The sequence below is a fragment of the Panulirus ornatus genome, chromosome 36 (assembly GCF_036320965.1).
Source record: "Panulirus ornatus isolate Po-2019 chromosome 36, ASM3632096v1, whole genome shotgun sequence".
NCBI lineage: Eukaryota > Metazoa > Arthropoda > Malacostraca > Decapoda > Palinuridae > Panulirus > Panulirus ornatus.
Genome location: NC_092259.1, coordinates 3,794,790 through 3,811,602, shown reverse-complemented (window position 1 = coordinate 3,811,602; position 16,813 = coordinate 3,794,790). Strand labels below are relative to the sequence as shown.

At 40.7% G+C, this 16,813-nt stretch overlaps 1 protein-coding gene across 12 annotated transcripts in view; it reads right to left on the bottom strand.

Moving 5' to 3' along the window:
• Positions 1 to 16,813, bottom strand: part of LOC139760264 (uncharacterized) — a 229,306-nt gene that overhangs the window by 58,435 nt on the left and 154,058 nt on the right. Inside the window, exon 1 of one of the 12 annotated variants that reach the window (XM_071683208.1) lies at positions 14,040 to 15,144. The exons of the other annotated variants lie outside the window; for them this stretch is intronic. Coding sequence (XP_071539309.1) covers positions 14,040 to 14,048 — 9 coding nt within the window. The 5' untranslated portion in view covers positions 14,049 to 15,144. Of the gene's footprint in view, positions 1 to 14,039; positions 15,145 to 16,813 lie in introns of those variants that run through there. 12 annotated transcript variants of the gene reach the window in all.

Genomic DNA, 16,813 nt, shown 5'->3' with positions numbered 1-16,813 from the left:
AGGTAAGTTTGAATGGAGGAAAACTGGAGGAAGTAAAGTGTTTTAGATATCTGGGAGTGGATCTGGCAGCAGATGGAACCATGGAAGTGGAAATGGATCATAGGGTGGGGAAGGGGGCGAAAATCCTGGGAGCCTTGAAGAATGTGTGGAAGTCGAGAACATTATCTCGGAAAGCAAAAATGGATATGTTTGAAGGAATAGTGGTTCCAACAATGTTGTATGGTTGCGAGGCGTGGGCTATGGATAGAGTTGTGCGCAGGAAGATGGATGTGCTGGAAGTGAGATGTTTGAGGACAATGTGTGGTGAGGTGGTTTGATCGAGTAAGTAACGTAAGGGTAAGAGAGATGTGTGGAAATAAAAAGAGCGTGGTTGAGAGAGCAGAAGAGGGTGTTTTGAAATGGTTTGGGCACATGGAGAGAATGAGTGAGGAAAGATTGACCAAGAGGATATATGTGTCGGAGGTGGAGGGAACGAGAAGTGGGAGATCAAATTGGAGGTGGAAAGATGTAGTGAAAAAGATTTTGTGTGATCGAGGCCTGAACATGCAGGAGGGTGAAAGGAGGGCAAGGAATAGAGTGAATTGGATCGATGTGGTATACTGGGGTTGACGTGCTGTCAGTGGATTGAATCAGGGCATGTGAAGCGTCTGGGGTAAACCATGGAAAGCTGTGTAGGTATGTATATTTGTGTGTGTGGACGTATGTATATACATGTGTATGGGGGTGGTTTGGGCCATTTCTTTCGTCTGTTTCCTTGCGCTACCTCGCAAACGTGGGAGACAGCGGCAAAAAAAAAAAAGAAAAAAAAATCAAACCATTACAATATCAAAACTTAGAACGCAATACAGTGAATGTTGTAAAATAAATTTCAACCAATACACATCATATCAATGCAATTTCACTCAGAACATACAAAATCTTTAAACTTTGAAACTATCATTTCAAATATTACCTAATAAACCTCATATCAAACTAATACATCTAGTAATAAACAATCCAAATTACACAATACATCAGTATGCATAACAAAAAACCTAACCTCCCTACTACTCGAAAGCTTCTTTAAACTTTACTTTCACTTCACACCCATCACTGACACTAAAACTGCACTAATGTCAGTCAACATGCCGAGCAACACACAACTTTCATTCATTAACACTTATAATACTAAAAATTCACCTCCTATGTCAGGAAGTTACATCTCACTGCCTTATCTTCCATTACATAGGTTACGATAATAACTAACAAATAAATGTGTTATTCTTACTGTGTACATGTCCTGCATCCAAGGTCAGGTCATGCAACGCTTTAATAAATCACTTTAGAAAATACAATGATCTTACATTCATAACATTTCCCATAAGAAAAAATCATCACCATTTATGCTAAATCAACACTTTCATTTATTCTCAAAACACATATACACACCTACCTATGCAACACATAAATCATTTAATAAAAAGGTACATTACTTATCTAAAAAGTATACTTGGTCAATAAATTAAACATATCCATGTATTGAACTTTTACACATTTGCACCTACTCAATCCCTACATCTAATCATATCAAAATATTACAACCTATATTCTTAACACATCTTATAATGATATTTTCCAATTAATATAACACAACAGTAACGCACAAAATATTCTTCTACCTCAAGAAACAATAACAATCCTATGACAGCTTAATTTCTACTCTTCAACAAGTTACATTTGAAATGCACTTACGTCAACCAACACCACAACAAACACAACTTACACCCTACATTTCGATTAATAATAATTTACCTCCAACATAAGGTCTGATAAGGTTTCAAGAGATTAGGTGGACTTTTTATATCAAATATATAATTTTACATTCTCTGAAATCTATACATTTCACCTACTGTTCATTTAATATAACCATAACCATTTTACACTTAACAACATTATCAATTAACACTTACATTCATATTCTCCATCTCAAGACATTCTCAAGACATTCCATACGACATTTATACAAGATAACTCAACAAATCACGTAAAATAATAATTTCTTTATGTGATACTTGGTAAATTTTAAATCTAACACAGGCAAATATTGCAGTTCATATATTCTTACCTCCTCCTTCAATAAACATTACCAAATACATTTTAACTACATTCAAAGTCAGTAACTTATAACATTAACAAAAGGAAATAATTATTGATTCAAAAACACTAACCAGGCACATACATTTTCACATAGCCTACCTCAGTTAATCTATCTTCTACTGCAATATACAATCCACACCCTTCACTCACAAATACTAATAAAAAAGAAGTGTCAAAATGGAAATTAAAATTATTCCTACTACACTCATAATCATATTTCAACAGCTATGTGAACTCTTGTCAGGTTTCAATAACTTTTCTTGAATTTATAAAGCAGCAGGGATGTGTGATGTCTCCATGGTTGTTTAATTTGTTTATGGATGGGGTTGTTAGGGAGGTGAATGCAAGAGTTTTGGAAAGAGGGGCAATTATGCAGTCTGTGGTGGATGAGAGAGCGTGGGAAGTGAGTCAGTTGTCGTTTGCTGATGATACAGCGCTGGTGGCTGATTCATGTGAGAAACTGCAAAAGCTGGTGACTGAGTTTGGTAAAGTGTGTGAGAGAAGAAAGTTGAGAGTAAATGTGAATAAGAGCAAGGTTATTAGGTACAGTAGGGTTGGGGGTTAAGTCAATTGGGAGGTAAGTTTGAATGGAGAAAAAGTGGAGGAAGTGAAGAGTTTTAGATATCTGGGAGTGGATCTGGCAGCGGATGGAACCATGGAAGTGGAAGTGAATCATAGGGTGGGGGAGGGGGTGAAAATTCTGGGAGCGTTGAAGAGTGTGTGGAAGTCGAAAACATTATCTCGGAAAGCAAAAATGGGTATGTTTGAAGGAATAGTGGTTCCAACAATGTTGCGAGGCGTGGGCTATGGATAAGAGTTGTGCGCAGGAGGGTGGATGTGCTGGAAATGAGATGTTTAAGGACAATATGTGGAGAGGTGGTTTGATCGAGTAAGTAATGTAAGGGTAAGAGAGATGTGTGGAAATAAAAAGTGTGGTTGAGAGAGCAGAAGAGGGTGTTTTGAAATGGTTTGGTCACATGGAGAGAATGAGTGAGGAAACATTGACCAAGAGGATAATGTGTCAGAGGTGGAGGGAACGAGAAGAAGTGGAAGACCAAATTGGAGGTGGAAAGATGAAGTAAAAAAAGATTTTGAGTGATTGGGGCCTGAGCATGCAGGAGGGTGAAAGGCGTGCAAGGAATAGAGTGAATTGGAACGATGTGGTATACCGGGGCCGATGTGCTGTCAATGGATTGAACCAGGGCATGTGAAGCGTCTGGGGTAAACCATGGAAAGTTCTGTGGGGCCTGGATGTGGAAAGGGAGCTGTGGTTTCGGTGCATTATTACATGACAGCTAGAGACTGAGTGTGAACGAATGGGGCCTTTGTTGTCTTTCCTAGCACTACCTCACACACGAGGGGGGAGGGGGTTGTTATTACATGTGTGGCGAGTTGGCGATGGAAATGAATAAAGGCAGACAGTATGAAGTATGTACATGTGTATATATGTATATGTCTGTGTGTGTATATACATGTATACGTTGGGATGTAGAGGTATGTATATTTGCGTGTGTGGAGGTGTATGTATATACATGTGTATGTGGGTGGGTTGGGCCATTCTTTCGTCTGTTTCCTTGCGCTACCTCGCTAATGCAGGAGACAGCGACAAAGCAAAATAATAATAATATAATATATATAAACATTGCCACAAGCATCTTTTGCGCAATCCATCACTGATTCCCTAAATACATCCCATTCCTCCCCTACTCCCCTTACTTCCATTGTTCTCACCTTTTTCCATTCTGCACTCAGTCTCTCCTGGTACTTCCTCACACAAGTCTCCTTCCCAAGCTCACTTACTCTCACCACCCTTGTCACCCCAACATTCACTCTTCTTTTCTGAAAACCCATACAAATCTTCACCTTAGCCTCCACAAGATAATGATCAGACATCCCTCCAGTTGCACCTCTCAGCATATTTACATCCAAAAGTCTCTCTTTCGCGCGCCTGTCAATTAACACGTAATCCAATAACGCTCTCTGGCCATCTCTCCTACTTACATAAGTATACTTACGTATATCTCACTTTTTAAACCAGGTATTCCGAATCACCAGTCCTTTTCCAGCAAATAAATCTACAAGCTCTTCACCATTTCCATTTACAACACTGAACACCCCATGTATACCAATTATCCCCTCAACTGCCACATTACTCACCTTTGCATTCAAATCATCCATCACTATAACCCGGTCGCACGCATCAAAACCACTAACACACTCATTCAGCTGCTCCCAAAACACTTGCCTCTCATGATCTTTCTTCTCATGCCCAGGTGCATATGCACCAATAATCACCCATCTCTCTCCATCCACTTTCAGTCTTACCCATATCAATCGAGAATTTACTTTCTTACATTCTATCACATACTCCCACAACTCCTGTTTCAGGAGTACTGCTACTCCTTCCCTTGCTCTTGTTCTCTCACTAACCCCTGACTTTACTCCCAAGACATTCCCAAACCACTCTTCCCCTTTACCCTTGAGCTTCGTTTCACTCAGAGCCAAAACATCCAGATTCCTTTCCTCAAACATACTACCTATCTCTCCTTTTTTCACATCTTGGTTACATCCACACACATTTAGACACACATGAGACACACATGAGAAGCGTGGGAGGTGGGTTGATTAGAAAGGGTAGTGAGTGGTGGGATGAAGAGGTACGATTATTAGTGAAAGAGAAGAGAGAGGCATTTTGACGATTTTTGCAGGGAAAAATGAAATTGAGTGGGAGATGTATAAAAGAAAGAGACAGGAGGTCAAGAGAAAGGTGCAAGAGGTGAAAAAGAGGGCAAATGAGAGTTGGGGTGAGAGAGTATCATTAAATTTTAGGGAGAATAAAAAGATCTTCTGGAAGGAGGTAAATAAAGTGCGTAAGACAAGGGAGCAAATGGGAACTTCAGTGAAGGGCGCTAATGGGGTGGTGATAACAAGTAGTGGTGATGTGAGAAGGAGATGGAGTGAGTATTTTGAAGGTTTGTTGAATGTGTTTGATGATAGAGTGGCAGATATAGGGTGTCTTGGTCGAGGTGGTGTGCAAAGTGAGAGGGTTGGGGATAATGATTTGGTAAACAGAGAAGAGGTAGTAAAAGCTTTGCGGAAGATGAAAGCCGGCAAGGCAGCAGGTTTGGATGGTATTGCAGTGGAATTTATTAAAAAAGGGGGTGACTGTATTGTTGACTGGTTGGTAAGGTTATTTAATGTATGTATGACTCATGGTGAGGTGCCTGAGGATTGGCAGAATGCATGCATAGTGCCATTGTACAAAGGCAAAGGGGATAAGAGTGAGTGCTCAAATTACAGAGGTATAAGTTTGTTGAGTATTCCTGGTAAATTATATGGGAGGGTATTGATTGAGAGGGTGAAGGCATGTACAGAGCATCAGATTGGGGAAGAGCAGTGTGGTTTCAGAAGTAGTAGAGGATGTGTGGATCAGGTGTTTGCTTTGAAGAATGTATGTGAGAAATACTTAGAAAAGCAAATGGATTTGTATGTAGCATTTATGGATCTGGAGAAGGCATATGATAGAGTTGATAGAGATGCTCTGTGGAAGGTATTAAGAATATATGGTGTGGGTGGCAAGTTGTTAGAAGCAGTGAAAAGTTTTTATCGAGGATGTAAGGCATGTGTACGTGTAGGAAGAGAGGAAAGTGATTGGTTCTCAGTGAATGTAAGTTTGTGGCAGGGGTGTGTGATGTCTCCATGGATGTTTAATTTGTTTATGGATGGGGTTGTTAGGGAGGTGAATGCAAGAGTTTTGGAAAGAGGGGCAAGAATGAAGTCTGTTGTGGATGAGAGAGCTTGGGAAGTGAGTCAGTTGTTGTTTGCTGATGATACAGCACTGGTGGCTGATTCATGTGAGAAACTGCAGAAGCTGGTGACTGAGTTTGGTAAAGTGTGTGAAAGAAGAAAGTTAAGAGTAAATGTGAATAAGAGCAAGGTTATTAGGTACAGTAGGGTTGAGGGTCAAGTCAATTGGGAGGTAAGTTTGAATGGAGAAAAACTGGAGGAAGTAAAGTGTTTTAGATATCTGGGAGTGGATCTGGCAGCGGATGGAACCATGGAAGCGGAAGTGAATCATAGGGTGGGGGAGGGGGTGAAAATCCTGGGAGCCTTGAAGAATGTGTGGAAGTAGAGAACATTATCTCGGAAAGCAAAAATGGGTATGTTTGAAGGAATAGTGGTTCCAACAATGTTGTATGGTTGCGAGGCGTGGGCTATGGATAGAGTTGTGCGTAGGAGGGTGGATGTGCTGGAAATGAGATGTTTGAGGACAATGTGTGGTGTGAGGTGGTTTGATCGAGTAAGTAATGTAAGGGTAAGAGAGATGTGTGGAAATAAAAAGAGCGTGGTTGAGAGAGCAGAAGAGGGTGTTTTGAAATGGTTTGGGCACATGGAGAAAATGAGTGAGGAAAGATTGACCAAGAGGATATATGTGTCGGAGGTGGAGGGAACGAGGAGAAGGGGGAGACCAAATTGGAGGTGGAAAGATGGAGTGAAAAAGATTTTGAGTGATCGGGGCCTGAACATGCAGGAGGGTAAAAGGCAGGCAAGGAATAGAGTGAATTGGATCGATGTGGTATACCGGGGTTGACGTGCTGTCAGTGGATTGAATCAGGGCATGTGAAGCGTCTGGGGTAAACCATGGAAAGATGTGTGGGGCCTGGATGTGGAAAGGGAGCTGTGGTTTCGGGCATTATTGCATGACAACTAGAGACTGAGTGTGAACAAATGGGGCCTTTGTTGTCTTTTCCTAGCGCTACCTCGCACACATGAGGGGGGAGGGGGATGGTATTCCATGTGTGGCGAGGTGGCGATGGGAATGAATAAAGGCAGACAGTGTGAATTGTGTGCATGGGTATATATGTATGTGTCTGTGTGTGTATATATATGTGTACATTGAGATGTATAGGTATGTATATTTGCATGTGTGGACGTGTATGTATATACATGTGTATGGGGGTGGGTTGGGCCATTTCTTTCGTCTGTTTCCTTGCGCTACCTCGCAAACACAAAGCAAAATAAAAAAAAAAAAAAAATCAGTGTAACACTATGTGTATGTATGCAGAGAAAACATTGTACATCAGTGAAATACAGTAAAGAAAAAGTGCACTGAAGTGATGCTCACGTTATCCTAACATCCAGTCCTGAACCAGGGTCGGGAAATAACAGACATCCATGCACAACAATACTAAGGAAATTATTCTACTTTTTTGGCATTTTCTTTGATAAAATATAATACAAACATATTCTGTAAGGATTCTTTTTTCTTCACTGTAAAGGCAAATTTCTGAGGAGCTGCAGCTATAGGATGAGCAAGCTGTTAAATTTTGAAGATCAGTTAATAAATTGTATAATGTGTGCAAGGCTAGTTAAAAATGGTATTACTAAAATGATGGCATCCCACTGGACTGTGAATGGAGTATCTTTTAACTCGAGAATAAAATTTTTAAATTCAACTCACACTCAACATTGGAATAAGGATTTTCCATTTATTCACACAGTTTTTAATTCATATGGTGAAATCATGAATTTGGTTTGTTACTTAAGAATCACCTACCTCTTATCAAATTGGAATCTGAACCAAAAGTATGGCAAACCTTTGAAATTGAGCCTTCATTTTATCAGTGGTGTTTTCAAGGCCAATTCTAGCAGTTGTCCATCATAATAATGCACTTACTCACAGATAAGAGCAGAGGACAGTCCCTGATTTTACATATGCCCCAATAAGATCTAACAAAACCTAACCTAGCATTTCCTTTCCTTTTACAAACGTAATATAAAAAAATTCATAACTCCTTACACCAAGTACTGAGCAGATTTTAGATATACACAGACAATGTCCCACAGCAGTCAAGATTTAATGAAACATACCAACATTAAAGTTGTCAACTAACTGGGACCAAATGGCTGCTTGTTAGGCAGTGGCATGAAAAGCCATCAAGTCTGTTTGACGACATTCACCAGCAGTTGGTGTGATGCTGTCATGAGTTCCTCTAGGATGTTTATATAAGTTCTGCTGACTTTCTGCAAGTATTTCACCTAAGTTTACATTAATCAACTCCACACTTTCCTTGATTTTCATAACCTTTATGAATATTGCCTACTATCCCTGGGGATAGGGGAGAAAGAATACTTCCCACGCATTCCTCATGTGTCGTAGAAGGCGACTAAAGGGGACGGGAGCGGGGGGCCAGAAACCCTCCCCTCCTTGTATTTTAACTTTCTAAAAGGGGAAACAGAAGAAGGAGTCACGCGAAGAGTTCTCATCCTCCTCAAAGGCTCAAATTGGGGTGTCTAAATGTGTGTGGATGTAACCAAGATGAGAAAAAAGGAGAGATAGGTAGTATGTTTGAGGAAAGGAACCTGCATGTTTAGTGAGAGAACAAGAGCAAGGGAAGGAGTAGCACTACTCCTGAATCAGGAGTTGTGGGAATATGTGATAGAGTGTAAGAAAGTAAATTCTAGATTGATATGGGTAAAACTGAAACTTGATGGAGAGAGATGAGTGATTATTGGTGCATATGCACCTGGGCATGAGAAGAAAGATCATGAGAGGCAATTGTTTTGGGAGTAGCTGAATGAGTGTGTTAGTGGTTTTGATGCACAAGACCAGGTTATCGTGATGGGTGATTTGAATGCAAAGGTGAGTAATGTGGCAGTTGAGGGAATAATTACTATACATGGAGTGTTCAGTGTTGTAAATGGAAATGGTGAAGAGCTTGTAGATTTATGTGCTGAAAAGGACTGGTGATTGGGAATACCTGGTTTAAAAAGTGAGATATACATAAGTATACGTATGTAAGTAGGAGAGATGGCCAGAAAGCGTTATGGGATTACGTGTTAATTGATAGACGCACGAGAGACTTTTGGATGTTAATGTGCTGAGAGGTGCAACTGGAGGGATGTCTGATCATTATCTTGTGGAGGCGAAGGTGAAGATTTGTGGGGGTTTTCAGAAAAGAAGAGAGAATGATGGGGTGAAGAGAGTGGTGAGAGTAAGTGAGCTTGGGAAGGAGACTTGTGTTAGGAAGCACCAGGAGAGACTGAGTACAGAATGCAAAAAGGTGAGAACAAAGGAGGTAAGGGGAGTGGGAGAGGAATGGGATGTATTTAGGGAAGCAATGATGGATTGCGCAAAAGATGCTTGTGGCATGAGAAGCGTGGGAGGTGGGTTGATTAGAAAAGGTAGTGAGTGGTGGGATGAAGAAGTAAGATTATTAGTGAAAGAGAAGAGAGAGGCATTTGGATGATTTTTGCAGGGAAAAAATGCAAATGAGCAGGAGAGGTATAAAAGAAAGAGGCAGGAGGTCAAGAGAAAGGTGCAAGAGGTGAAAAAGAGAGCAAATGAGAGTTGGGGTGAGAGAGTATCATTAAATTTCAGGGAGAATAAAAAGATGTTTTGGAAGGAGGTAAATAAAGTGCGTAAGACAAGGGAGCAAATGGAAACTTCAGTGAAGGGGGCTAATGGGGAGGTGATAACAAGTAGTGGTGATGTGAGAAGGAGATGGAGTGAGTATTTTGAAGGTTTGTTGAATGTGTTTGATGATAGAGTGGCAGATATAGGGTGTTTTGGTCGAGGTGGCGTGTAAAGTGAGAGGGTTAGGGAAAATGATTTGGTAAATAGAGAAGAGGTAGTAAAAGCTTAACGGAAGATGAAAGCCGGCAAGGCAGCAGGTTTGGATGGTATTGCAGTGGAATTTATTAAAAAAGGGGGTGACTGTATTGTTGACTGGTTGGTAAGGTTATTTAATATATGTATGATTCATGGTGAGGTGCCTGAGGATTGGCGGAATGCTTGCATAGTGCCATTGTACAAAGGCAAAGGGGATAAGAGTGAGTGCTCAAATTACAGAGGTATAAGTTTGTTGAGTATTCCTGGTAAATTATATGGGAAGGTATTGATTGAGAGGGTGAAGGCATGTACAGAGCATCAGATTGGGGAAGAGCAGTGTGGTTTCAGAAGTGGTAGAGGATGTGTGGATCAGGTGTTTGCTTTGAAGAATGTATATGAGAAATACGTAGAAAAACAAATGGATCTGTATGTAGCATTTATGGATCTGGAGAAGGCATATGATAGAGTTGATATAGATGCTGTGTGGAAGGTTTTAAGAATATATGGTGTGGGAGGCAAGTTGTTAGAAGCAGTGAAAAGTTTTTATCGAGGATGTAAGGCATGTGTACGTGTAGGAAGAGAGGAAAGTGATTGGTTCTCAGTGAATGTAGGTTTGCGGCAGGGGTGTGTGATGTCTCCATGGTTGTTTAATTTGTTTATGGATAGGGTTGTTAGGGAGGTGAATGCAAGAGTTTTGGAAAGAGGAGCAAGTATGCAGTCTGTTGTGGATGAGAGAGCTTGGGAAGTGAGTCAGTTGTTGTTCGCTGATGATACAGCGCTTGTGGCTGATTCATGTAAGAAACTGCAGAAGCTGGTGACTGAGTTTGGTAAAGTGTGTGAAAGAAGAAAGTTAAGAGTAAATGTGAATAAGAGCAATGTTATTAGGTACAGTAGGGTTGAGGGTCAAGTCAATTGGGAGGTAAGTTTGAATGGAGAAAAACTGGAGGAAGTAAAGTGTTTTAGATATCTGGGAGTGGATCTGGCAGCAGAAGTGAATCATAGGGTGGGGGAGGGGGAGAAAATTCTGGGAGCCTTGAAGAATGTTTGGAAGTCGAGAACATTATCTCGGAAAGCAAAAATGGGTATGTTTGAAGGAATAGTGGTTCCAACAATGTTGTATGGTTGCGAGGCGTGGGCTATGGATAGAGTTGTGCGCAGGAGGGTGGATGTGCTGGAAATGAGATGTTTGAGGGCAATATGTGGTGTGAGGTGGTTTGATCGAATAAGTAATGTAAGGGTAAGAGAGATGTGTGGAAATAAAAAGAGTGTGGTTGAGAGAGCAGAAGAGGGTGTTTTGAAATGGTTTGGTGACATGGAGAGAATGAGTGAGGAAAGATTGACCAAGAGGATATATGTGTCAGAGGTGGAGGGAACAAGGAGAAGTGGAAGACCAAATTGGAGGTGGAAAGATGGAGTGAAAAAGATTTTGAGTGATCAGGGCCTGAACATGCAGGAGGGTGAAAGGCATGCAAGGAATAGAGTGAATTGGAACGATGTGGTATACCGGGGTCGATGTGCTGTCAATGGATTGAACCAGGGCATGTGAAGTGTCTGGGGTAAACCATGGAAAGTTGTGTGGGGCCTGGATGTGGAAAGGGAGCTGTGATTTCGGTGCATTATTACATGACAGCTAGAGACTGAGTGTGAACGAATGGGGCCTTTGGTGTCTTTTCCTAGCGCTACCTCGCACACATGAGGGGGGAGGGGGTTGTTATTCCATGTGTGGCGAGGTGGCGATGGGAACAAATAAAGGCAGACAGTATGAATTATGTACATGTGTATATATGTATATGTCTGTGTGTGTATATATATGTGTACATTGAGATGTATAGGTATGTATATGTCCATGTGTGGACGTGTATGTATATATATGTGTATGTGGGCGGGTTGGGCATTCTTTCGTCTGTTTCCTTGCGCTACCTCGCTAACATGGGAGACAGCGACAAAGCAAAATAAATAAATAAATAAATGATTTTGAAAATAAAACACTCAAGTAATGCTCCAAATCACACACTGTAACTCTTACTGTCTTTTCTAAACTTTATGTAGCAGTGAAGAACAAAATCACTCAATATCCAAAGCCACTTTCAATGCGCAGCTAAATGAGTAACTTCCTGTGGTTATGGATGCTGGGATGGGTTAATGTGGAAGCAAATACACACAGTGCTCAGCTTTCCAGCAACTGAATATAAACATGAAACCCAAACAATCACATATGACTGGAAAACATTAAAATTATGATAAATATTAGCTGCTATGTGAAATTAGGTGAAGATTTTATAGATTTTGCTTGATGTGATAAGAGCACGAAATATGTCATATTCAATAAAAAAAAGTAACAGAAAAAACAGTGTATGCCTTAGTAATGTTCTAAGGAGCTGGTAAAACAATGTTTGGCAAATTTATTTTACAGCCAATCATCAACAATATGGTCTCACAAACTGATAGGCATCTTAAATAGCAATCGAATAAAGTTGAGGAACTATTTTTACCTTATGAAATGAAGGAAAATCATAAAAGAATAATAAAGCAACCAAGAAACATGTGATGTAGGCCTGAACTTAATCAGGGGCAAATAAGGAATTTGTGGTGGTACCATAATGGTAACATAGCACGCATTTAAAGCAACATGTTGTTGACATTTCCTCAGGCAATGGTGCCACCTTATTGTATATATAATGTTTTGATGATATATATATCAAGAACATGTCTGTTCAGTTCCACATATCTCTAGTGCTTCTGAGGCTATGTGGAAATGTTTCATTTACTTTATCCCCACATTTTCCATAATCTTCATTGCCCTTCCCACTATTACATATTCATTATCAATCCATTAATCTATGTCACTATGTTTCATCAATACCCTTCTAAAACACTTGCGCTGGGCATTAACAGGTAACTGACATGCTTTTCTTCCACTTCCATACGTTAGTTCTGTTGCGTGTTTATAAGGTCTATCATTACAAAAGAGTGAGGTACTACGTTTCACACATTAGATTCACGGCACCAATAATCCAAAGCTGTACAATGTAGCAACACCATCAAGTAAATGTATTTCATTAATATTTGTAAGGTTATCAGGTGGTGGCCTAAATCCAATGGGGGTCGAATGGTACTAATGAAGCTGAGGACAGCGGCCAGTCAGAACCATCGGCATCAACCAAGACAATAGTAAACTTTCATGTCTGTCTACATGAGGTTTTTCAGTCCATATTGGGAGACATAGACAGTACCAGAGAGACTTAGTCTTAGAACAATAAAACCGGAAGGCGTGAAGAAATTTCTCGCTCGAGGGATGAAACTTGACATTAACTATGGCATAAAGCCCAAATAACGAACTAACTTCAAGGTTTAGTTACAGTCAGCATTGGCCCTCCATGGATCCCCATAGGTATTAGACTGTGTGGTGACTGTTTACTATCGACTTTGTCCGGAGTGGTGACTGTTCACTATCGACTTTGTCCGGAGTGGTGACTGTTTACTATCGACTTTGTCCTGTGTGGTGACTCTTTACTATCGACTTTGTCCTGTGTGGTGACTGTTTACTATCGACTTTGTCCTGAGTGGTGACTGTTTACTATCGACTTTGTCCTGAGTGGTGACTGTTTACTATCGACTTTGTCCTGTGTGGTGACTGTTTACTATCGACTTTGTCCTGAGTGGTGACTGTTTACTATCGACTTTGTCCTGTGTGGTGACTGTTTACTATCGACTTTGTCCTGTGTGGTGACTGTTTACTATCGACTTTGTACTGAGTGGTGACTGTTTACTATCGACTTTGTCCTGTGTGGTGACTGTTTATTATCGACTTTGTCCTGAGTGGTGACTGTTTACTATCGACTTTGTCCTGAGTGGTGACTGTTTACTATCGACTTTGTCCTGTGTGGCGACTGTTTACTATCGACTTTGTCCTGTGTGGTGACTGTTTACTATCGACTTTGTCCTGTGTGGCGACTGTTTACTATGAGGTGCCGGTCGCACTTGGGGGCCCCCTTATTCCAAGTCTACATTTACAAGCTCATTTACCTACGAGCGGTTAGTTTAGGGTGGATTTGGACCTGGATGAGCGAAATGGGTACAAATTGGAACTCAACTTGATTGGGCTGGGTGACGTGTGGTTATGCCCGATCACTTTATAAGGGCCATGGAAGAATGGTGCCTCGTCAAGATGCAAAGACAGAAAACCACGACATCTACATTTCTTTAATAGCCTATGGCTTTAGTTCACTTACTACCTATACATCACATCACTCGCCATGTAATTTGTGTTAAGAAAAAATAGATCAATTACCCTGGTCATTTTGAGAAGGGGATGAAATTCTACGGCCAGCCAGCGTGTGTTGTTATGTTTGGGATCAGCTGGCCTTGAACGACGAGCCTAAATTATTTTTTATTTATATATTACAATGATATAAGAAACCTTCAAAATGTATCTATCAAGATTCTGCAATTTATTTATTATAAGAAAAATTATAAAAAGTCCTTTATATGGGTTATTTAGCTTTCGTCTCTTATTAAGGCATTTACTGTCTTACCATTGTAGATAAAGATGATTCGTAGTCTTATCCCTCCGCTGTTCTCAATACTCTAAACATATTTCATAAAACGGTGTCAATAATGTTTTTGTTAAAGTAAATAACCAATTTGTAATTGCGTATCTGCTTATGTATTAGCGTATGACAAGTGATGTCTTCGCACGAGCCAAATTCCTTGGTGCTGTCCTCTTTCACAGTTTCATAACTCAATTTATTCCATCCATACACTCTTCTTACCAGATAATTACTTGTCTAGATTATTCATATTTTTTTTTTTATAAAAGTTCATGATAAGGCTGTACGCTGTTTATTAAACTGGGTTAGAAGCCTTAAAGATTCTGATCAAGTTACCCTTTACTCGTCTCTCATCCCTAGTGGACACATTTATGGCCTCTTATCTATCACTGTAGCTCGGCTATCATCCTGGTATCATCTACCTTGCCTTCTTCTAGACCCCCTCTATCTCTTCCTCTAATTTTGGCCCTAAGTTATGAGCAGTTGATTTGAATACTTTCTTCTTCATCTATTTTAACAAGTTGACTATACACTTTGGACTCCTCTTAAGTCCTTGAAACACAGATATATTCCTGAAACTTTATTTCCCTCTGGATAATATTCATATCAAAGCATTCTTTCACAATGTTCCAATCACTTTACTCTCCATTTACTCAAGTTCAGTTTCGTCAAAATATTCTAGACCTCTTGTTCAGTTGTGGTCGAGGGAAGGTATAGGGGGGGAAAAAAGGGAGTTTTGAAAGCATTGAATAGGTACAGAGTGAGAAAAGGGAAAGTACAGGGAAAGGCTTTCTTGTTCCTCTATCGTGTGGGAGGCAGTAAGCACTTGGTTGAGTTTTACAACTTTACTCTCCATTTACTCAAGTTCAGTTTCGTTAAAATATTCCAGACCTCTTGTTCAGTTCCGGTCGAGGGAAGGTATAGGGGGAAAAAGGAGTTTTGAAAGCATTGAATAGGGACAGAACGAGAAAAGGGAAACTACAGGGAGAGAGTAAGCACTTGGTTGAGTTGTACTGGAAGAGGTGAACTAGAGTTTACTGTAACCATTGCAAGTGTTAGGTGACAGAAAAGGTTGTGAATGTCCCCTTGTTAGCAGAGGAAAAGGTTGTGATTGTCCACTTGTTAGCAGACGAAAAGGTTGTTTTGTCCCCTTGTTAGCAGAGGAAAAGGTTGTGAATGTCCCCTTGTTAGCAGAGGAAAAGGTTGTGATTGTCCTCTTGTTAGCAGAGGAAAAGGTTGTAATTGTCCCCTTGTTAGCAGAGGAAAAGGTTGTGAATGTCCCCTTGTTAGCAGAGGAAAAGGTTGTTTTGTCCCCTTGTTAGCAGAGGAAAAGGTTGTAATTGTCCCCTTGTTAGCAGAGGAAAAGGTTGTATTGTCCCCTTGTTAGCAGAGGAAGAGGTTGTAATTGTCCCCTTGTTAGCAGAGGAAAAGGTTGTAATTGTCCCCTTGTTAGCAGAGGAAAAGGTTGTAATTGTCCCCTTGTTAGCAGAGGAAGAGGTTGTAATTGTCCCCTTGTTAGCAGAGGAAAAGGTTGTAATTGTCCCCTTGTTAGCAGAGGAAAAGGTTGTAATTGTCCCCTTGTTAGCAGAGGAAAAGGTTGTAATTGTCCCCTTGTTAGCAGAGGAAGAGGTTGTAACTGTCCCCTTGTTAGCAGAGGAAGAGGTTGTAATTGTCCCCTTGTTAGCAGAGGAAAAGGTTGTTTTGTTCCCTTGTTAGCAGAGGAAGGAGTTGGGAAATACGCGTCTCAGAGCCAGTAGACTTGTCGACTGCTCCAGATGGCATGATTGGGACTACCAGTACTCTTTTGGTGTTGGTGTCAATCTTGTTATGCTCACGGGTCATGGTGTTGGACTAGTGGCAGCCTAGGTCAATGCCAATGGCCAAAGGGAATGTCACGAAAAAGCCGTTGATTGGTGGAAGTCATGATGTGAGGGGGGGAGGGGGTTGACCTCCCAATTTAAAGGTTGGGGTCAGCGACCAGTGGGAAAGTCTACTTGGGCCACATGAGGCTAATGTATTTGAGACATCCATGAGTCGCTGTCAAAGAGATTTGCTGGACATATGTGCCACAAAACAATAGTACTATGCTATTCCCTAACTCGACTCTTTCTTTTTGATGAACATTAGGGCAACGGTGAGGTAAAGGCTTCTGTTGGATGGGCAGCTAGTGCTGGTAAGGTATGGGAAAGTGGCAGAAGGTCTGGTCAAATTTTATCAATGGTGGCTGTAGAATGCAAGAGACAAGAGGATAGACATTATTTTGTAGTTGTAAGATGCAGCTGGGCGAGTGGAAAGTAGGTATTATGACAACAGCAGGGCAAGGGGAATGTCGGGTTGAGGATGGAAGGATGGCAAATGTCAATGTGTGAACTATGTCCAGCTCTCTCTCTCTCTCTCAGTCATTCTGAGAGTCACTAGATTAATGGATATTCTTGAGTGTCGAACGTGTCCTTTGCTGTGATTTCTGACTGAGGATCACACTTGGGAAATGTGGAGAACACACAAATGCTTTAGT